At 39.6% G+C, this 23,821-nt stretch overlaps 2 protein-coding genes across 2 annotated transcripts; one reads left to right on the top strand and one right to left on the bottom strand.

Moving 5' to 3' along the window:
- Window positions 1–11,369: 11,369 nt before the first annotated feature.
- LOC143292678 (histone H3.3A) lies at window positions 11,370–14,692 on the top strand. Its single transcript, XM_076603182.1, has 3 exons — window positions 11,370–11,497; window positions 12,725–13,007; window positions 13,727–14,692. Exons 2-3 carry the CDS (start codon window positions 12,726–12,728, stop codon window positions 13,853–13,855), a joined length of 411 nt encoding a protein of 136 aa, XP_076459297.1. The 5' UTR covers window positions 11,370–11,497; window position 12,725; the 3' UTR covers window positions 13,856–14,692.
- On the bottom strand, window positions 13,962–23,623 carry LOC143292677 (uncharacterized). Its single transcript, XM_076603181.1, has 2 exons — window positions 23,239–23,623; window positions 13,962–20,025 (listed from the first exon to the last, which is right to left on the bottom strand). The coding sequence occupies exons 1-2, from the start codon at window positions 23,298–23,300 to the stop codon at window positions 19,626–19,628; spliced, it is 462 nt and encodes a 153-aa protein (XP_076459296.1). The 5' UTR covers window positions 23,301–23,623; the 3' UTR covers window positions 13,962–19,625.
- Window positions 23,624–23,821: the final 198 nt, after the last annotated feature.

Genomic DNA, 23,821 nt, shown 5'->3' with positions numbered 1-23,821 from the left:
CATTATATTGTTATTTTGGTTTGTCATCAGCAATGTTACATGAAAGAGAAATGGGGCTTTATGTAAATATATGGATGAATTCTTCATTATATTGTTATTTTGGTTTGTCATCAGCAATGTTACATGAAAGAGAAATGGGTTAACGTAACATTTTCTGGGAATGTAATCTAACCTGACCTCACATAAAGCAGGACAGCACAATAAAATATGCATTTCATCTTCTTTTTCAGTTTTACATCATGGACATGTCAGAGAACTGGTAGAAATTTCATTATATTGATGGCGATGAATTGCCATATCTGTTACTCCAAATTTAAACTCTGTCAAATAGCATTTAAAATAACTCTATCAATATCACATCGAAGATAACTTTCACAATTCCACGACGATTTAAATATTCCATAAAAATAAAATCTGTCACAGTTCTGAACATGTTCACGCCAGTTTTGCCAATTACAACCAATAAGTCTTTGATGAAGATAAGCAAGAATACGTTTACATTTTCTACTCCTTGGTTAAGCCATTAGAGAGACAGACAGACAGACAGAGTGTATGTGTGTGTGTGTGGGAGGGGGGTGAAGGGTGGTTGGGGGGGGGGGGGGCGAGGGGGCGGGGGGGGGGGAGATGAGGGGCGAGGGGCGGTCTATTTGCTTGCTTGCCTGTCTTGTCTCACAGTCTGTCTGTCTGTCTGTCTGTCTGTCTCTCTCTCTCTCTCTCTGTCTCTCTCTCTCTCTTGTTTCTAATGTATTACACAATTCCAGGAAAAAAAGCTTTCACATTTTTGGATTTGCCGAGTCAAGATTATCTGTACATAATTATGTCTGACTCTGACTTATTAATGTCCAACTACAATATCATTCGATCCACACAATCACAAAGAAACAGGCCTACTTATTTATATTCATGAAAATATCAGTTTAAAAAAAAATCAGATCACTCGAAAACCATTGTGTTGAATCAATATGGATTGAATTGCAGCTTCTGCTGAGACTATAACTGAAATATGCTGCCCAACGTTTGACTGTAGTGATAATTTTCCAGTTTGCCTTACATGGTTAAAAAAAATAAAAATAAAATAAAATCCTCAAGAATTGTCATAAGGTTATCACTTGCAGATGTTTCTCAGATTTTGACTCAGACTCATTCTTATTAGACCTGATGAGCTCCCCTCTTTCTCCTGTTTACCAGTTTACTAACCCGGATGAAGCCTTTGAAGTATAGTATCACACCTTTCTCAATATCTACAACAAGCATGCTCCATCCAAAACTAAACGTGTAAAAAGCACCCCGAAACAGTCTTGGGTGACAAAAGACAGATGATGCAATAGAAGTCAGAGATTCTCTTCTGAATTCTGGAACCAGGGAAGATTTCAAAAAACGAAAAAAATAAACAACCTAAAACGTCCAGAGAAGAAAAAAAAATATTTCCAACAGTTAATCGAATCCAATTCTGACAGCAAATCTGTTCGGAAAGCCATAAACCAGCTAGATAATAAACATATAGCCACATGAAATACATCACTTTCAGACATATCCATTGATAACCTCAACACACACTTCTGCAATGTAGTAACTTATACATTCAAATCAGACAAATCAAACTTAAATACCATAGACGCTCTAACTGAAGTTTGCAGCTCTAAACATATTTCATCCACCTTAGATATCCCTTTAATGTGTGTCCATGAAGTCTATGATGCTCTCATCCGTTTAAAACAAAAGGGTACCAGAGGTCTCGATGGCATACACGGGAAAATATTAACACTTTCAGCCCTGTTATTGCAGAATCCCTTACATACGTATATGATTCATATATAACAGAAAATCAAAATCCCAAATCGCTTAAAACTTCTAAAGTTATTCCTGTTTCCAAGAATGGTGATCGTTGTGAACCTTCAAACTATAGACCAGTCTCTATTTTGTCAGTTCTGTCTAAGCCTTTGGAATACCACATTAACAAACATATTCTGCATCATTTTAATTATTTTAGACTGTTTCATCCAAACCATTCTGGATTTAGAGCTTATCACTCATGTCACACCACATTAACAAATTTGTTGATTTTGCTAAGGCTTTTGATGTTATTGGTCATTCTCTGCTCTTACGTAAATCAAAGATAAAAAAATATATATATGGTTTATCTCTCAACACTTTAGAACTAATTTCATCCTTTCTCTCTGACAGAAAACAACTTGCATCAGCTTACAGATCCGAATCTGCATTATTGTCCATTGATTACGGTGTACCCCAAGGTTCTGTTTTGGGACCAGTTTTATTTTCTGCATACATAAATGATTTACTCGATGGCATACACGGGAAAATATTAACACTTTCAGCCCTGTTACTGTGTATAAGAAAGTGTCAAAAAAGTTATTCTTTAATGCTTATGTCGAATCCCACAGTAATTACGCATTAACATTATGGGATTCAGCTAGTGAAAATACCCTAAAATCTCTTTTGAGTTTCCACAGGCGAGCATTAAAATCAGTTCTTCTAAAATCCTCCTCACTAATGCCTTCTGATTACAGAGCTCTGGATATTCTTCCACTAACAACTAAACTTGAATATAATAAAGCTCTATTTATGTTTAAAATCATGTCTGGTTTTACTCCCCCTTCTCTTCAAAATAGATTTGTTATTAATACTCAACGCCATGTACACAAGATTTATGTACCGCTTCCTAGAATTGATCTATTCAAGTCCAGTTTCCCTTACTCAGGGGGTTGCTTATGGAATGATATGTTAACATGTATAAAAGTGAACGCAATTAAAAACATTTCAGTATTTAAAAACGCATATTGTGCATATCTCATGAAAAATCTATAAACATGCCCCACGTTATTATGATAATATAAACCACAATTTTATTGATTATTATTAATCAACGCTTCTTTGTTTGTCTGTCTCTGCTTCTGTCAGGTCTGTCTCCCTAATTCTTCACCCAGTCTTACTTTCTTTCTCTCTCTCTTTTTTCCCCCCTTTTGCTTCCCTTCATTCTTACTTTCTCTCTCCTCCGTAGGATAAATGTATTATTTGTACATGTCTTTGTACCATTCACATATGTTATTGGTATATTGAATTATGTGATGTACGTGTTTACCTTTTTGTTGTTGTTGTTGTTGTTGGAAGGGTGGGGGTAGATGGGAGAGAAGGAGAATTTTTCTGCTTTCTTCTTCTTCTTCTTCTTCTTCTTCTTCTTCTTCTCTTTCTATCTTTTTTATGTGTGTGAAGAATTTGCTTTTGTGCATGCACACATTTATTTTCCATGTGGATTAATACAAGTGTTTTTGAATTGAATTGAATTGAATTTTTCTTACCTCCCTGATGTAAAAAAAAAAAAAAAAAAAAAGCAATTGTTCCCTTACCCTCGTGAAATAAAATTTCGTTCGTTCGTTTCGTTCAAGTGTCTCCCATACTGTGTTCACACCATTCTCTCTGTTGGGCCCAGGGGTGACAAGGAAGTAGGAAACCAGTGCAAACTAAACTGAGGTACATCTACATGCAGTTAGTTGTGTGCTGTACCTGTACATTGTGCGTAGCTGTCACACTGTGCAGTCCTTCAGAGTGCGCGTCAACGTTTTCCTCCCCAAGTGTCTGATATCATTTGTATTTGGGTTTTTTTTTTTTTATCGCAACAGATTTCTCTGTGTGAAATTCGGGCTAGTCTCCCCAGGGAGAGCGCGTCGCTACACTACAGTGCTACCCCCTGCGTGTAGTTTTATTTTTTTCCTATCGAAGTGGAATTTTTCTACAGAATTTTGCCAGGAACAACCCTTTTGTTGCCGTGGGTTCTTTTACGTGCGCTAAGTGCATGCTGCACACGGGACCTCGGTTTATCGTCTCATCCGAATGACTGGCGTCCAGACCACCACTCAAGGTCTAGTGGAGGGGGAGAAAATTTCGGCGGCTGAGCCGTGATTCGAACCAGTGCGTTCAGATTCTCTTACTTCGGACGCGTTACCTCCAGGCTATCACTCCACTATTGATACACACACACACACACACACACACACACACACACACACACACACACACAAAAAAAAAAAAAAAAAAAAAAAAAAAAAAAAAAAAAAAAAGGTTAAGGGCCGCTTAAATTGGGACCTGTAAGTGCATAGTATTCTTTTTTTCTGGTCATGATGAAAATGGTGCTGAAATATTGACAAAAAAAAGCGTAATGATAAATGTAATAATGAACACCAGTCATAAGACACTGATTCAAATTGGTGAAGTGACAGTTTTTAGGTTATGGGCAGCGTGTGCATGTGTGTGTTTGTGTGTGTGTGTATCTGTCTTGAAAAAGTGTAGGTTGGCCTTGCACTTGGTCTCTTATTTTGCACGTCATTTACCACAGCCCTGCACCCACACTCCCCACTCACCACCCCACCCCACCCCCAACCCACACACACAGAGTGATATCCCTCTCACTCCACCCCTCCACCCCCCAACCCCTCGCCCAAACACACACACACACACACACACACACACACACACACACACACACACACACTGTGTCAAGAAGACAAGAAAGAAAGAAAAAGAAAAAAAACAGGTTCACTGAGATCGCACGATGGAACACGGGAAACAACCGTGTTTAACTTTGCTTCTGCTATGGGGAGGAGTTATATCCTCTAGCACACACATTTCTCTCTGTCTGTCTGTCTGTCTGTCTCTGTCTCTCTGTCTCTGTCTCTGTCTCTCTCTCTCTCTCTCTCTCTCTCTCTCTCTCTCTCTCTCTCTCACGCACTTAGTAGTGTATCTACGTCATGATTCAGTAGAACATTCAGTATTACCCAGGACGATTTTAATAGTTAATATGCACCAGGAATAATGCACATCCCACAAAATGATACAAACTGCAACACATGCAGTGTGCAGAGCCGGCATCAATGGGTGGTTGCTGTCAACACAGAGGACACTTGTCAGTCTGGTGTTATATTCAGTGGTCATTCATGCCAATGCAGCAGCTCATGACGTTGTCTTTTATTCTGTCAGGCAAGGGGGATGGGGTGGGGTTGGGGACTAGATGTTGGAGCAACAAACACTTGATTCGTGAGCTTGGAGACAGTCAGCGGCGGCATTCAGTTGCCACTTCAGTTCCCATCCATGTTTTGACAGGATGTCAGGTGACACAGGACTTCTCGGACATTTTGGAATCAGTGGAAAAGTAACAGGACTGTGGAACGTGATGCTGAAGAATGGTAAAGATTGGCTTGAGACATTTCTCCAACAAAAAGAGCCTAGAGGAAAATCTCAGGCACAGTGGGCGAGAAAGCCCATGTAAGCCCACAATTTCTCGCAATCCCACGATTTCTTTCACTTTGAGAGAAATTCTGGAATTGCGAGAAATCTTGGTCGTTCCCTTCCCACGTTTTCTCTCAAGTGCCGAGATGTGTGAGAAATTGCGGGATGTCCCCTTAAGTTTTTATCAAAAATATCTCCTTTGTCATCGGAGCTGGTTTCTTATTGTCTTTTCCCAGTGAAAATTTAAAAGAAACGTGAGAGAGAGAGAGAAAAAGAAACGAGAAATGGGGGAAAACGACAAGGACAATCATCATAATGACAGTGGCTTTAGCGAAAACATCAATAATAGACGTTCATTTACTGTTCATGTCTTCACTGACGCCATTGTCATTATCATGATCGTCGTTGTCGTCGCCACTCATTTTATGCTTTTTTTTTTTTTTTTTTTTTTTTTCATTTTCTCTCTTTCATTTTTCTCTAAGATTAGCATTGGGAAAAGACAAGAAACCAACTCCGATGTTAAAGGAAATATTTTTTATTTAAAAAAAAAAAAGGGGGGGGGGGGGTTCCCACGATTTCTCACACATTGTGGGGGCGCCACCCACTATTTCTCGCAACTGAGAGAAAACGGTGGAGGGGTTTCTCGCAGTCCCACGATTTATCTCCAATGAGAAATCGTGGGCTTGCAGGCCAACTTCAGTTCGACAGCAGAATCTTGAGTCATCGCTGACAAGTCATCGCGCTTTTTCTACTGACATGAAAGTTAGCAACCGGGACAACATGCATTAAAGTGAAGTGCATTCATTATCACCAAATTCAGCTGATGTGGGATTTGTTAGCAGAACTGAGTGACCAGACAGTGCACCTCGAGGTTCAACAACGTATGTGAACTGATAGGTATACAATGCAGCCAGCTGAAAACTGCTGACGGGCTTCATTCATACCACGGCGCGCTTCCTCAGACGACTGATTTTTTTTTTTTTTTTGTCAGCGACACGAGCTAACCTACTAAGCAAAACTGCGACTGACATGCATCTTCTTCCACGTCTTCCTGTTATGGTTGTGGTGAATGCCATCAGTGGTGTTAGCCACTTTCTCTTCTTCTTCTTCTTCTTCGTTCGTGGGCTGTAACTCCCACGTTCACTCATATGAACACGAGTTGGCTTTTACGTGTATAACCGTTTTTACCCCGCCATGTAAGCAGCCATACTCCGTTTTCGAGGATGTTAGCCACTTGAAATCCCACTCCTGTGTGCTTTGGCTAGACAGTGATGTGGTATTCACAATGACAGATGTTGTGGCCTTCCTTCTTTTTTTTCTTTTCTTTTTTTTTCTTCCTTTTTTCCCCCCTAAACAGTGTGTAACAACAGTACCGTGAATAGTACTATTTTATTTTGCCTGTTCCAGACACACAGTATTGGATACTATGACGTTGCGGGCCTGTTCCAGACACTAATAAACATTATATTGCTATTTCCTGATTCATATAACTTATTAATATTTCAAGTAAAGTGTTTTTGTTTCCAAAAGGTCTTTTACAGAGCATCAAAATGAGATGCTTTACATATGCTACACAGCATTGGTTTTGTCAGTGCACTCGGCATGCACGATACTGAAGTGGGGTTTTTTTTGGGGGGGGTTTCGGGTTTTTTTGGGTGTTTTTTTTTAGTGTGACGTCATGAATGCCCACAGTACATGATTATCTGAGCCCCTACAACATTAAAACTCACTGTGGTGATGGCAGGGGTTGTAGGACTAAGTTACCGCAAACAAAATTTCTGTTGCAACAGGTGAAGCTGTTAATTCATCAGTCAGTTTTTACTTAGTCCGCGTAGCCTTCTTGTATATCAGCACAATACTGATGAGGAAGGGAGACAATCATTGTAGTATTTCCCAGTTATCGCTTACAATATAGTTAGTATGAGCATTCTCAATTCAGAACATTATTTTTCTAAACATTCAGTGACACAGGCCACGATTCTACAGACAGGAAAGATCGTGAATTATTTATTTATTTATTTATTTTATTTATTTCTTCTTTTTTTATATTGATTTTTTTTTTAATTGACCGACGTAAAGCGGCAGTGGCCAACGCGCATAGCAAGGGAAATAACTTATATCAGACATTGATGGATGACACAATTACGAAGTGTTTTCCCTTATACTAGGAACCGATTGCGCCAGTGTGTGGAGAAGTCGCAAACAACAACAACAAGTTCGCACTCGAAGGGTTCGGAAATATTCTTTTAACAAAACATGAACCAAACAACAACAAAAAAGACAAACAAAAAGTCGAGTTAAAAACGAAGAAGAAAAAGACAACAACAACAAAAGCAAAACACACACACACACACACACACACACACACACACACAGACACACACACACACACACTGAAACACACAAAACTTGCACACAACAAAACAACAAAACAAACAACAACAAATAAATAAAATAATACCCCCCTCCCTCCCTCCCCCCCAAACAAAAAACAAAACAAAAAAAAAACAAAAACAAAAAAAACCCAACCAATCACAAATTTGATGAAATTAACATTATAAGAGACAGATAGACAGAGCGAGAGAGAAAGGGGGGTGGGGGTGAGGGGGGTCTGTCTTCCGTCATTCACCAGTCGATAATTATGTCAAACATCATGACTGGCTTACTTTGTAAATGTTACTGATGCCCTCGACTGTCGTGTATACCTGCATGTGAAGCATGTGCACACAGCAGCAACGGTACCATTTTCATCTGTCTGTCTGTCTGTCTGTCTCCCTCTCTCTCTCTCTCTCTCTCTCTCTCTCTCTCCGGTGCACTTTTTCTGTCTGCAAGGTTTGAAACAAGGTTGTATTATGAGCCCAACACTATTCAATATTCTAGTAAATGAAATAACTATGAAAGGTAAACATGGACTGTCCCTCAGCTCAGCAGAGATTGACTTATTTTTACTGCTTTTCGCCGATGTCCTCACACTCATATCCACAACAGTGATTGGCTTGCAAAACCAACAAAACAATCTTCAAGAATCTGCACATAGTTTGGGATTAGCTGTAAATATGGACAAATCTAAGGTGATAGTGTTTAGGAAGGGTGGATTTTTAGGACTGAGGGGAAAATGGTATTTAGATGGTAAAAAATTGGAAATAGTTAATACATACAAATACTTAGAACTAACTTTTTTAACACGACACAGTTGGACGGCAGCACTGGAAGATCTTACAGTCAGAGCAAAGATAAGTACAATAGAAATTATTAGAACTTTGAATAGAATAGACTGCAATTCAGCTGATGTATTTTTTAAACTGTTTGATACGCAGGTTGTTCCAGTTTTGTTGTACGGAGCAGAAATTTTGGGGTTTGACAGATATGAACAAGCAGAAAGGGTTCAGCTCTATGCTTGTAAACGTCTGCTGCATGTCACAGGTAAGACTCCTAACGATGTCGTATACGGGGAACTGGGCAGGTATCCATTATGGATTAATTCAGTCATTAAATGCATCAGTAAGATATTGGTTTCGATTACTGAAGCAGCCTGAACAATTATTTTCAAAGAGAGCTTATAAACTGTTGTTAAAAATGCATGAAAATGGCCAGTACTGTCACTTGGGCGACCAAAGTTCAAAATGTTCTGTGTGAAAATGGATTTGAGCAAGTGTGGTTGTTTGGATGTGGGCATGAGAGACTATTTTTCAAAGAACTTAAAGAAAGACTGTACAACTCGTTTTGCTATCGTTGGCATGACCACTTAGAAAGTAGTGTGAGATACTCGGTATATAAACAATACAAGACTTGTTTTGGAAGAGATAAATACTGACGTGGATGTTTTACGGATGAACACATATCGTAACACCCTCGCTCTGTTTAGGATGGGAGTACCACAAATTAATGTTCACAAATACCGTTATTCAAGGAATCAAGAAAACGGGAATTGTCCATTTTGTAGTAACTCACTTGAAACCGAAATTCACTTCACTTTGAGTGCCCTAAGTGTGAAGACTTAATATCTAAGTATTTACAGAATATTGTCAATTACGAAATTCATCATCTGGAATTTGTGAAAGTTCCCGTGAGAAGAGAGGGAGGCACAGTACCCGCCTGCCACATGGACTCAGTTTTTAAGCAAATGACAAAGTACCAAAGTGCCGCTTATCCCTTGGTTGTTTAGTTTACTTTGATTATGTTTTTTCCTTTCTGTTCCATTTTATTTGTTTTGCACTATTTTTGCGTTCTGATTTGTACCTACTATGTCACTATCATGAGAACTTTACAGCTGATGATATCAGGAAACATTTCAGTGTTCAGTGTTCTCTCCAGTGTATGCCACAGTGTGTGTGTGTGTGTGTGTGTGTGTGTGTGTGTGTGTGTGTGAATTCAGTATTCTTTGTTTTTCATAAGAATCTAATCATCACCACGGATGTGTGTGTGTGTGTGTGTGTGTGTGTGTGTGTGTGTGTGTGTATGTGTGTGTGTGTGTGTGTGTGTTTGGCAGTGTGTGTGTGTGTGTGTGTGTGTGTGTGTGTGTGTGTGCTACTGACATTTCAGCTGACTGCTCAGCACCGACGTCATCCAATCCAATCTGCCACTGAGACGGATGCATGCACCGACGCGGCGCTGGAACTGATGAAGCAGCAGATGCTATAGTATATACGGTACGCCCGATCGGGGAAATAATGACGTATTTGCCCGGCCCAGGGCCTACTGTATGGTAGAACGGCTCCACGACAGGGCACAAAAAGGCCGATGGTATTATAGTAACCGTAGCTGCCTATATACAGGACCGTACGCTATAACAGTCCGGTACAATACAACTCATCAGTGACAACTGAAAGCACACACACAGAGACAACGGCACACAAACACTCACACAGACACACAGATAGAGACACAGACACACACACACACACACACACACACACGGCAGTGGCACCACACACACACACACACACACACACACACACACACACACACACACACACACACACTGACACACACGCAGACTCACACACACACGACATACACACACACATTGTCACACGCACACACCCACACACACACACACACACACACACATTATTTGTGACCGCGACACACGGTATGGTCGGATAGCCTGAGGACAACGACTGTGGAATGTACCATGCAACAATACGTTCAAATGAGATACAGGTCGAAGCTGCTCCGAGTCAGTCCGTCCGAGTGTCCGCGATGTGACGGTGTGTGTATGTGTGTGTGTGTGTGTGTGTGTGTGGCCGGTGTGCGGCGCTGGTGTCACACGTGACGTACATGTGTGTGTGCCGTCAGCACCAGTTTGTGTGTGTGCATGTGTGTATGTGTGTGTGTGTGTGTGTGTGCCACGGTGTGTCAATGTGTGTGTGTGTGTGTGTGTGTGTGTGTGTGTGTGTCGGTGTCGGTGTCGGTGTGTGTGTGTCGGTGTGTGTGTGTGTGTCAGTGTCAGTAGTTTGTACGCGCGCGCGCGCGCGTGTGTGTGTGACGGTGTGTGTGTGTGTGTTTCGCCAACCACAAAACTCAGTAAAGCAGTACTGAGGTCGTAGCATGAACAGCCGTTGTCGGCATCACGTATGTTACGTGACCTTCGATGACAGACGCACATTGTTTTTGTTTCTGTAATGAGAAAAAAAAAAAGAAAAGAAAAAAAAAGCATATTTACTTGTTTCCGCACAACACTCACAATGTTATGTGGAAACTTCTTATTGTTCTTATCCATATTGTTCTTTTTCAGTCATATTCCATGATTCTTTTTTTGCAACGCATTTACTGAAGACGCATGTTTTAACTTTCCAGAGATAAAACACTGCAGACAAAAAGCTGAATTACGCGATAAAGATATTGGAGGGGGGAAAGAAGGGTGGTTGGGTGGGTGTGGTTGGGAGATGGGGGGTGGAGGTGTTGTTATTGCTTCAGTGAATCGCAATCATTTTGGCGGTTCATGTGAACGAGCACGACTGCAGGCAAAAGCGAAACAAACCCAACCGCCTCGTTTCCTTCCAACCAATGAAATTGCAGATTGTTGAACGAATGGAAAATAGTTTCTTCCAGATTTTATCCAATGAACATCGCACAATTTTGTCCAATCAGTGAGTAGCGACTTGGCCCAATGAAACGACAGAAAATTTGTGATGTCACATCCAGAAGAATAAATTATTTTATGGATCCTCTGATCCGTGACGATAAAAATAGACCGAAGACAACAGTCAAGGCAGAGAAGCGGTTTGTGAACAGACGGTAATCGACGCGACAAGTGAGTGAGCGGGATTTAGCTTCAAATCCGAAGTCTACGTTTAATTTTTATATATGATTATATATCAGATTGTTTCTAGAAGCACATGGGCTTAGGATTCTAACACTGAAGCCGTTTCTTGCGCTGAATGGCGCGGCAAATCGTGATCATCAAGGAAAAACATGGCGGCGCGCGCACAAATTTATAATCGACTATTTTGAATTCGCATTTTCTGAGTGGGAATTCTGAATTGAAGCTGTCTTGTACGAAAATTTACGCAACTTTAAACTAAACTTATTCTTTTTTGTAACCGGAGGATTGTCGGTGTTTCTGAAGTTATTTGTCAGTGAACTGCGAGTTCGTTCAGACCAGATCTGTCATCACAAAGAGAGGTGGTCTTACCTTCATATCTTACTCTTGTACAGACACGCATTTTGAACCGGATCAAGAGACGAGGTCAGACGAGAGTCGTTACTATTTTTAGTTTTGGACATTTCCATGCGACACTATGATATGTCGCGTGATTAGAACCCAGTGTAAACACAGCGCAAGGCGGGGTTCACACAAGTGCAAGCTTGTGTGTATTTTAAGCCTATGTTAAGCTTGCATCATCGATGTATTTTCTCCGCTATAAAAAGAAACAATCAAATGCTGAAGTAGACTTCTGTTAGTGTTAGCCAGAGTGTGGAATTTGGTGATTCAAATATTTTAAGTATGTGTGGGAACTTTACTATTTTCTCCCACAAAAAGAAGCAGATCCTGTGGAAAAGTATATTTACATAACAATAGATGCAAAGCATTACAAATACAATTGGAATTGGTGAAGCAGGAAAAATAGTTTTGCATATCTTTGCAAATGCAAGTTGTAATAAGGTTGTTTTTTTGTTTTTGTTTTAGTCTGTTTTTTATGCATTCCATTTTCTTTTACTAATTCTATAATACATTGAGAAATCCCACTCATTCAGCCATTCTTCAAATCCAGTTTGGTAGTTAACTAGTTTTGTTAACTTGTGAATGTCAGTGTTGTGAAAGTAAGTTTGTTTTTTTAACCAAGCTATCGCAACTTAAAAGTGGTTTAACAGGATGCTAAAAGTTGAAATTCAATATCAGTTATACATAAACCTCGCCATGCGTTCTCCTCCTCAGATAATGTCTAAAATATGTAGTGTCAAGCCTATTTGTCTTTTTTCATTTATTTTTATTTTACTTTTTAGATTACAAGACCTTGATTTTCAATCTCTTCCCCAGAATGGCTCGTACCAAGCAAACGGCACGAAAGTCCACTGGAGGTAAGGCTCCTCGAAAGCAGCTGGCTACTAAGGCTGCTCGTAAGAGTGCCCCCTCTACAGGAGGTGTCAAAAAGCCCCACAGATACAGGCCAGGAACTGTGGCTCTGCGTGAGATCAGAAGATACCAGAAATCTACAGAGCTGCTGATTCGCAAGCTGCCATTCCAGCGGCTGGTGCGTGAAATTGCACAGGACTTCAAAACTGACCTTCGCTTTCAGAGTGCTGCCATTGGTGCTCTCCAGGTTTGTTTAAATTTATTGTTTTCTCCGCATAGGCGGATAGTAGTTTGCACAGGACAGGAATGTCAGACCCCTGCCGGAGTCTGCACTAGTTGCGTCACGGTAAATATGTTATTTAAACGTAATTTTAGATAGAAAATTTCCTTTATACAATATATATGTGTGCGCGAGTGTGGTGCTACCACCTCATCTGGTATCTTTCTTTTTTAGTCGGTATTGCATATGTTCCACTTAACTTTCTGAGTTGTTCTCATCCCAGTTTTGCTGCTGTTTAGGATCACTTTTAATTGACACATTTTTCTTTCTGTGGCTTTTTTTTTTTTTTTTTTTTACAAATATGGTAATAGTGTTATCAGAATCAATCCCCAGTCTGCTGTTGTTTGTTGGTTGTTTTTTTTTAAAGTCCTTTTAAGTTGAATTTTTGCATTTCTCTTGCAAGCTTTTGGATCTGTTTACATCAAAGCCTTATGAAAAAAAAACATTGACAGTAGCTGACCGACCAAAATAATGCAGCACACAGTGTGAACATCAAAGCACTGTTTTATGAATTATGACAAGATTTGTGTGTATCTGAATAGTGATGAGGAAATTAATATGCAGACCTGTGTGATCGACTAGTCTCTCCTCTTTAAGTAGCTGTGCAATACCTTGAAAGTTTGACTAATCTCAGTCTCTGTACAGATTGTTAATTGCATGAAATGCTGCTGTTTGTGTTGTTACAGGAGGCCAGCGAAGCGTACCTGGTTGGGCTGTTTGAGGACACCAACCTGTGTGCTATCCACGCCAAGCGTGTCACCATCATGCCCAAGGACATCCAGCTTGCACGTCGTATTCGTGGAGAACGTGCATAAACATGTTTTTTGGATCATTTGACTGAAAGTGCATAGTCCTTGCTTAGTTTTAAAATCATTCAGAATCATGTCGTCTTCTGTGTTAGACATCCAGGTCTTGCATGGCGTTTTTGTTCCTCATTGTGCAATTCATTTTGTGTCATTTTAAGTCCATCTTATTTTATTCCTCTGTGTGCAGACATATCTTTCTTTTAATTTTGTGGTGATTGTCTCATTTCATTTATCACTTCAGTTTTATTGTTCATTGTCAGGAACCCCCCTGTTTGGAAACCAGGTCTAGTAAAATAAGTTTTTAATTTTAGCTCAGAGAAATCTTTGAGTAAAATAAGTTTTTCATTTAAGCTCAGAAAATTGTGCAGTAAAAAATAGGAAATGGCAATTTCTGATGATCAGTTTGAAAACTTATTCCAGGATTATTTATTTAACATTTTTAATACATGGCTATTAAAAAAGATTTATAAACAAAACTTTTTAAAAGAGGGAAAATGCTGTATTCCTGAGCAAAGTGACTGTTTTACAGGCAAGTCAAAAATTTTGAAACATGGTTTTTCGGTTAATTAGGTAGTAAATGAATAAGTACTGGACCTGTGGCAATGATCATCAGAGAGGAAGGGTTGGGAAATGATAGTGCAGGGGAAAGCATCCATTTAGCTGTGATTGACAGTAGCATGTTCAGTTTCCGGACGAGCACAGCCTCCATTCAGGGAATGGTTGTATCCATTTCTACAGGCAGCAATCAATCAAGGTTAAGCAAACAAAAATTTGTGTGTATCTGATTTTTCAGGTGTTTTTTTTTTTTCCAAACTGGACAAGAATAAAAGGTGTCATGAAATCATGCTTTTGGAATGTTCTTTGAAGGATGTGAATTAAATTTCACTCTATATCATGGGTGCAGTGTTAACCGCATTGTCTTTATCACATAGAAGGAAACATCGGTGGGTGTATGTGTATACATCCAGGTGTTTTCATTCAAACCAACTTCCCTGGTTCTGTGCACAGCATCTTCAGACTAAGAATTTCACTTTCACAAGAGTTTCGGTTTAGTTCAGGACACTGTAGGTCTTATTACTGATTCACCACAAAATCAATGGGTCATTATTATTTCTGCTATCATACCTTGTTGGATGTAAAACCTTGGATTTGGTGTCATATACTGTACCATGTCAAATTTATCAGTGAGCGCAACTGTTATAACAGACCAAATCACAAAGCATCCTGTTTTGCTTGACGATAATACTTGTGTAATATGTTTCCATATAATGAACATTCTGAAATAAGGTGTACGGGGAAACTATCAGTGCAAGTTTCCTTCTGTGTGAATATTGACTGCACTGATGAACAGCTGGTCATGGCTACTGAAATTATATTGGGATGATTTTGCAACCATGTATATATCTAGGTTGAGCTTGCACCTATGCCATGTAACTTTGTCAGCTTACAGGAAATGTTAAATGGATTATCACACACAAGCATGGCACCACTGATTTCAGATGGCTTAAATCGTGGACTTTGCGATTGTATAAATTGCAGCATGTAATTTAGTGCATACATATTCCTCGACCAACTGGATTGAACACACTACAGAAATTTTACTCATGGATTGAAAGACTCAACACTTTTATTTATCTTGCATGATAATTTCAGTGGTAAAAAACAACACAAGACCTGACACAGGATTATTAATATAATGGTGTGTTGGCCTAGAAGTAACTTGTTCGCCTACAAAGCGAGACAATGTGAGCGCACTGGTTTAAATCTCTCTGATGCAAGTATTTTCTTCCCCTCCACTGAGAGGTGGTTTGGAGGCTTGTTTATATTAACAGTTAAGTAAGGTCCTATGTGCATGTAAAAGAACCAACAGCAAGAAAAGGGTTGTCCCGTCCCTGGCAGATTCCTCGATGATTCCACTTTGATAGGAAAACACACTTGCTAGCAGGGAAAAAAAAAAAAGGTGGAGTGGTGTTCTCACTGCTTTCCATGGAGAAAGCAGCCAGTCTCGTAACAGAAATCTGTTGTGACAAGAGTAATAAAAACCACTATAAATTACGCTCAAACTGATACCAACACACACACTTCTGGAGGATAGCTATTTTAGACTGAATTAAATTCAGCAGCCTCCCTGTCTTGTAGTTTTGAATAAGAGTTCTCACAAACCTGCTTTATGTTCAATCTTTTTTTTTTATGTATCTTGATGCTAAATGCTTATAAGAGTCAGCTGGTAACGTTGTACTAATTTTCCTGATCTGTTATCAACCTGATAATGTATGCTGTGTAAATAATTTCCCAAATTACTGTAATTGATTTCCTGAATCAACAAGAGCGTTTGTGGTTTTCTTTTTCATATACTTGTCTGTATACTACATTCCTGCTCAGTCAAACCTTTTTGAGCTTCAAAGGCAAGATTGCATGGCACACTGGCCTTTGGAGACCAAGTAAAATAGCATCATGCTCTAAAAATCTAGCGAATGGGTAAACGATTACAGAACTATGCTTTTAAACTGAACATCTTTGTGCATTATAACGACAACGATTTAAATTATCAGCCTGGCCTACCACAATATGTCACCATGTTAGGCCTGGCTTGCTAGAAAGAAGTCAATTGTGACATCATTTGGACTGTTCTAACTGCAGACCCATCACATTCATCTTTTCAAAAGCTGCAATGGTCAAACCATTAATAATAATAATGGATACTTATATATCATTAATAATAATAATGGATACTTATATAGCACACTATCCAGAAATCTGCTCTGGGTGCTTTACAAAAACGCTGTAACATAAAACATCTATGTTACATACACACACCAAAATGTGATTACACACACACACACTGCATACATACATTTTAACAATACGTGTATCCAACAGCTACCCTAAAACACACATAGGCAGGCACAAACTTACATAAACGTACGCACACACAATGCACATTCATATACATGCATGTAGTTATGTACATATACATATGTATACACACAGTCGAGCACAGTTAACGCAAAGGAAGTGGACCTGCCACAATTGAACTTATTGCTGAGGGAAAAGGTGAGTTTTGAGACGAGATTTAAAAGATGCGAGGGAATCAGAATGACGGAGGTTATCAGGGAGCTTGTTCCACGTCTTTGGCGATTGAAAAGAAAACAATCTGTGTCCATAGGTCTGTCTTCTGATGTGAGGTATCCTGGGAAGTCTAGTATCAGAGGAAGAACGGAGCTGGCGAGACAGGGTATAGATATGGAGGAGTTCAGAAAGATACTTAGGGCCAGATCCGTTAACTGCAGAAAAGGTCAGAGTGGATAGCTTATAGTCTATTCGATAAGAAACGGACAACCAGTGGAGAGACTTAAGGAGAGGAGAAACATGGTCAAATTTAGAAGCTCTGCAAATGAGTCTGGCAGCGTTATTCTGAATTCGTTGGAGTCTTAACAGATATTTGGGAAGGCCGGCCAAAAGAGAGTTGCAGTAATCCAATCTTGAGAGAACCAGAAAGCAGACAAGTGTCTTGGTTGCATCGGTTAAGAGATAGTGGCGGATAGAGATGATTCCACGCAGTTCCAAATAGGCAACTTTACAGATATTCAAAATGCGCAGTTGGAAGAAAAAAGACTGGTCTAGGATTACACCAAGACTGTGAACAGAAGGAGAAAGTGAAACAGGTGTGCTATTGATCAGAACAGAGTCGGGGTGAAGGAAGGATGTTGACGAAACATCTTTGGACAGGTTATCATAAATTCATTCTTATCATCATTTAGTTGCAGCTTGTTGAGAGTCATCCAGTCCTTTAGGCCAGCAATGCACTCCTGTGTTCGAGTCACCAGTGCATCAAATTCAGCTATGGAAGCCGACTGATCAAGTTGTGTGTCATCAGCAAAGCTCTCATGCGACATCGCATGATGACTGATGACATCCGACACAGGAGCCGCATACAGCACAAAAAGAACAGGACCTAGGACGGGCCCCTGTGGGACACCATATTTTAAGGCAGATACTCTAGAGTATTTACCATTTACACACACTTTCTGTGTATGATCTGACAGGTAAGACGTGATCCATGCTAGTGCAGTGTCACGAATACCAAAGGAAGTTTTAAGTCTGTTCAAGAGGATAGAGTGGTTGATAGTGTCAAAAGCTGCTGACAAATCTAAGAGAGAGAGAACAAATATCTTATCCTCATCAAATCCCGAAAGCAAATCATTTACTATTCTAAGAAGGGCCGTTTCGCAACTATGACCACGTCTATAAGCTGACTGGTGGGAATTAAGTAAACCATTTTGTTCAGGTGAGCTAAGAGCTGAGACAATATGATCTTTTCTAGCAGTTTTGATAAAAATGACAGATCTGAGACAGGTCGATAATTTTTCAAACAATTATGATCCAAAGATGGTTTCTTGATGAGTGGACGTACAACAGCAGATTTGAAGCTGACAGTAAGGAAGAATTGATGACATGAGTAATATGTGGCAGCAGAACATCAATACATTCAACCAACAAAGAAGACGGGACAGGGTCAAGCTCACAGGATTTCGGACAAGCGCTCAGACACACTTTCTTCACAAAATCTTCAGTAACCGGTTGGAAACAACGTAAAACAGGACCACTGTACACACGTTCTTTAACGGGTGAAGAAGGAGACACAACAGAGTCAAGCTTCTCACGAATGCATGCCATTTTGCCAGTGAAGAAGTTGGAAAACTTTTGTCTCTGCAAAGATGTGATTTCTTTCCTTTGACATGACTGAGTTGGCAAACAGTTTCCAAATCAGCACCTACAACTTTGTCTTTTGTTTCTGACGTTTCAGCAGCTTGTTTTAAGTCTTCTTCCATATACTCCGGTTCAAAATTATATAGCACTAAACCAAAATGCATCCCAACAGATCTTGCACAATATTTTTTCTTTTCATTTAGAAAGTCCTCGCACAGTATTTTGGAACAAATTTTTCAATCTATTTTGCGAGTCAAAGGCGAAAGTGAGTCTGTACTGGTAATGTCACAACCTTTCAAAATTGGGGCCTCCAACAGTTTAAGCACTTGAAACATCACATTTAATTACACATACTTAACCGTGACCCACTGGTGCAGACTCCGGCAGAGGTCTGCATTCCTGTCCTGTCCAAACTACTAGTCCGCTATGCAGAGAAATCGTTAAATGACATTTTTTTTCTCCACATGCACATTTATTTGCATTATAACATATTAGACAAGTCATATCTATCAGAACTTTATTTATGTATGCCATAAAGGCAAACCAATTTGTGTCCCCTTCAAGGAGGAACAGACTTGAACCGAAAAATTTAACAGATCCAAAACATACAGGAAAGATTCCCACATCTTACATTCTACATAACTTGAAAAGAATGTACAGGCAAAGAAAATTTTAAGAAGAAAAGAGACTGGTGGTGAGGCCCAGATAAAAGTGTGATCCAGCAAATTTAAAGGGAAAAGAAAATGTACAAAAAGATCATCAATATAATTACCTTATCAGACTTGACAAGAAAATTATTTTCCTTCTTCATCTAAAATCTTATTTCAAAGTGTCAAGAAATGTTTTGTTTTCCTTGCTAACCTTTCTGAATGAAGAAAAAAAAAAATCTTAATAATTTTCATTTCTTCAAAGCGCTGCAGTCTGCATACTGACAAGAAAAGTGTTTCACAAATTTACCCTCCCCACCATTCTCAGTCACACACTAATAAAAGAGCAGGTGAAAGCAGTCCACCCTTTTGCTCCCATTCAATCATTTAATTTTTCCCTCACCATAACTAACAGGCCCAAGCTAGGATTGTTCTTTCTGCATTTGCTTGTTTCGCCGAATTTCTGCCAGTCTTTTCTCAAGCTCACTGGTGTCCTTGCCTTGCTGGCGGCCGTACTCCAGTGCCAACTTCACCTGATGCTCTTCCAGCTGGGGCACTCGCTCGAAAAGGGAGTAGTTCAGCTCTACATCCAGGTCGTTTTCCTCTCGCAGGAACAGAAAGTACAGCATGAACACTAAGATACTGAAGCTGATGCTCAAGGGCTGGTACCAGGGCACATCACGTTTAGGCACCATAACAGAGTTGGTCATGCTCCATGTGGCAGCCTTGCTGCTTGAAAAAGGAATAGGTCCCTCTCCGTCTCCTGTGGGTTTCTTTTTGGCAAGATGCTGACGCGAAACTGACAGTGGACGAGAATCCAGTCTGAAACAAAATGAGACCAGTAAAAAAATTTAAGAAAACAGTTCAATTTAGTTGTTACCCACTGTGAATCTCTCTCTCTTCTCACATACACACACAGAAGGTCATGGATGCATTGTATGGATTGGATGGTACCTAGTCATGAAGCATACAATGATACATTGTCCCAAGATACGGAATGTGACGACCTGAATACTGGGGCAAAAAAAAAAAAAAAAAAGGCTGCATGCACAAAAAATACCTCTATAAAAAAGCCCCCCCCCCCCCCCCCCCCCCTGACCCCCTTTCTCCCCTTCACAGTGTGTGTGTGTGTGTGTTGTTTTTTGCGTCAACTATGAAGTTAGTTGTCAGTCAACAAGAAGAGAGGCAGTAACTCTGTGTATGTATTTGTGTGTGTGTATCACTGTATGTATGTGCGTTTGTATTGTTTTAACTACCAGCTGGATGAATGGTGCCATGTCTATCTGCACTGAGCGTGGGGGTTGATTTATTTTAACCTCCTAAGTGTCCCATGACATATGAAAAATGCATTGCTATTGTATAATTATATATGTCCATGTCATTTCAGGATTTTTCACTTACATTTTAAAGTGATATGTCCAGCAACAACAACAGCAACAACAACAAAAAGTCAGAAAGCTTGATATGTCTACTTTCATTACCCACAAGGAGCAACAGCCAATCACACTTTGTATGGGTCACGGTAAGCATGTTAGATAAACGTAATTATAGGAAACAAATTTTCTTTTTCACACACACACACACACACACACACACACACACACACACACACATTTCAGGAGAAACCCAGACATACAAAATATAAAATGTATATCGAAATATATCCCCACCCCCTTAAAAAAAAAGCCTAACAAAAATGATTAAGGGCTTTGTAATTGCAAAGAATGACTAATTACTTTATCAGTATTTAATCCAAGAGAGAGAGAGAGAGAGAGAGAGAAAACAAACAAAAAAAACAAAAACACACACAATCTTTTGTTGCTTTTTCTCAGGCTGAGATGAAAAGATTTAACATTAAAATGATGTACAAAAACTATAAATTAACACCTGTGCCAGACATTATTTTGACATGCTTCTTATTTGCTAAGCGCTTTTTGGTTGCCAAGGGTAAAAATTAACAAAAAAACTTCTTGCATGCAAACAACTGCAAGAAAGTATGAAGTTCACTTAACACACTAATTGGCAATGAGTGATGACTGAATGAATGAATAATAATTGTGAGAAACAATTCACATACTTTCTGGATATATGTTATAGATTGTTAGTAACACTAACACTGCAGCAGCTGAATTGAATCTAGAAAATATATGAAAACTAAAACTTAAAAGTTAAATGTGTAACTCTACCTTATGTATACAAAGACTGATAGAGTCATAAATTGTCATAAATCCAAATTTCTGGAATCCTACACAATTTCATTCAGCTCATTATTCACAAGCATTTTCTTGGTAACTGCAGTAGAAATGTGGTAAGCAAACCGTTTCATTTTGTTTAGATTTTTTTCAAAAGAAATAGAAATATTACACACACACACACACACACACACATCCTTCACATGCCATGCCTGCCAGTGCCACACCCACTCACCTCGTGCTCACTTTCAGACAACACCAAAGAGGTTAACAGTGACCTAGACGGCACAGAGTGTTGGGGAAGGGTAGAGTACAGTTATGATTTTCGCCAGCAGAAGATAGCTGATCCCCTTGTTTGATCAATGCCAACGTTATTTTCAAAAAACAACACTGCTCCAGTGATTCATGCAATGCAGAAGATTGCTCCACCCCCTTCATCAGACATCCAGTCCCTCCCTGCCCTGAATAATGGGAAGGGATGTCTTTGAGGTCAACTCTTGGTCAGCCACAGAGCTATGGTATTGGCTTCCTGTCCGCTCTTTCTCTCCTTTTATTGCAGCATCTAGCTCTACAACTATCCCCATCTTCCACCCTCTCTGCAAATCTGAAATCATCACTCTCACTTGCATTCGCATCAACTCAAGTGAACCATCTGACAAAAAAATTTAATTACAAGTGATTACAAGTACAAAATCCATCGTCTTCAATGACTTGTAAAGCTTGTGCACACATCTTGGGTGACAAAATCACAATGGGTGTTTGCAACACACTGCTGTTTCAAGTCACTAGACACAGTTTGTGTTTCATCATCCACTATCTTGAAATTTTCAGAGATGGGCACTGACAAAATTTAATAATATCCAATAATCAGCATACAGAGTGCGATTGGCTGTTGCTCCTTGTGGATAATGAAGGCAGACATATCAAGCTTTCTGACTTTTTTTTGTTGTTGTTGTTGCTGGACACATCACTTTAAAATGTAAGTGAAAAATCCTGAAATGACGTGTACATTATATATATATATATATATATATATATATATATATATATATATATATATATATATAATGGGACAAATAGCAATGCATTTTTCATGTCATGGGGCACTTTTTAGGAGGTTAAAATAAATCAATTCCCACGCTCAACGCAGATAGACAGGGCACCATTCATGCAGCTGGTAGTTAAAACTTAATACAAACACACATACATACAGTGATACACACACACAAATACATACACAGAGTTATTGCCTCTCTCTTCTTGTTGACTGACAACTAACTTCATAGTTGATGCAAAAAACAAAAACAAACAACAACAAAACACACACACACACACACACACTGTGAAAAGGAGAAAGGGGGTGTGGTGGTGGTGGGGGCATTTTTAAAAATATATTTTCATAGAGGTATTTTTTGTGCATTAAACCATTTCTTTAGCCCCAGCATTCAAGTCCCACATATTCCATATTTTGGGGCAATGTATCACTGTATGCTTCATGACTAAGTACGATCCAATCCATACAATGCATCCATGACCTTCTGTGTGTATATTTGAGAAGAGAGAGAGAGAAGAGAGAAGAGAGAGAGAGAGAGAAGAGAGAAGAGAGAGAGAGGGAGAGATTCTATGTATACATATATGTGTGTATTTTATGTTCGCATGCGCGCGCGCGCGTGTGTGTGTGTATGTGTGTGTGTGTGTGTGTGTGTGTGTGTGTGTGCGTGCATGCGCGCGCGTGTGTGTGTGTGTGTGTGTGTGAGTGTGTGTTTGTGTGCACGCGTGAGTGTGTGACAGTGATGCAACCGCGTGTGTTTCCGTGTGTGTGTAAAACAAATAGTAAATATACCTTTGATTTAATATTGGCAGTCTTTGGCGAACTGACAAAATCGCTCTTCTTGTCGGCAACATTTTGAAATTTTCCTCCGGACTGCGGCTTCGTAAAGTTGGAAGTCAGTCACTCACTCTGCGTCACTGTGATGAAACTGAATGATATGGGCTCAGACGAAGGTCACACTAAACTGCGTTGCATAATGACAATAAAGCACGCATTTTTCAGTTTCAAACACAGTTACAATATAGTTCATATGCCGTTTTCTTCTTAAGGTTGGTTGTCACACACAGGCCATAAAGAAAATCGCTGATCAAGAATAACTGATCACTTGGAATGTGAAGTTGGTTTCGAAACCACGATTTGCAGCCATTGTGAAACAAAGTGACAACTTTTTACTGAAAACTAACAAATTGAAAGTTTTTGTTGTTTTTGTCTCAGGTATGGAGTGACATGTTGTTTTTTCTGCAGTCGTGGGTTGCGATTTCCTGGACTGCTCGATGGATGTGCACTCCTTAGTACATCCGTGTTTCCATAACCCACCCAACACAGGCATGTATAATTATCATGTGCATCTTGAACGTGTCTATCAAAATTTTGA

Source organism: Babylonia areolata, chromosome 18, assembly GCF_041734735.1.
Source record: "Babylonia areolata isolate BAREFJ2019XMU chromosome 18, ASM4173473v1, whole genome shotgun sequence".
Taxonomy (NCBI): domain Eukaryota; kingdom Metazoa; phylum Mollusca; class Gastropoda; order Neogastropoda; family Buccinidae; genus Babylonia; species Babylonia areolata.
The sequence above is the reverse complement of the archived record's forward strand: the minus strand, read 5'-3'. Positions and strand labels throughout refer to the sequence as shown.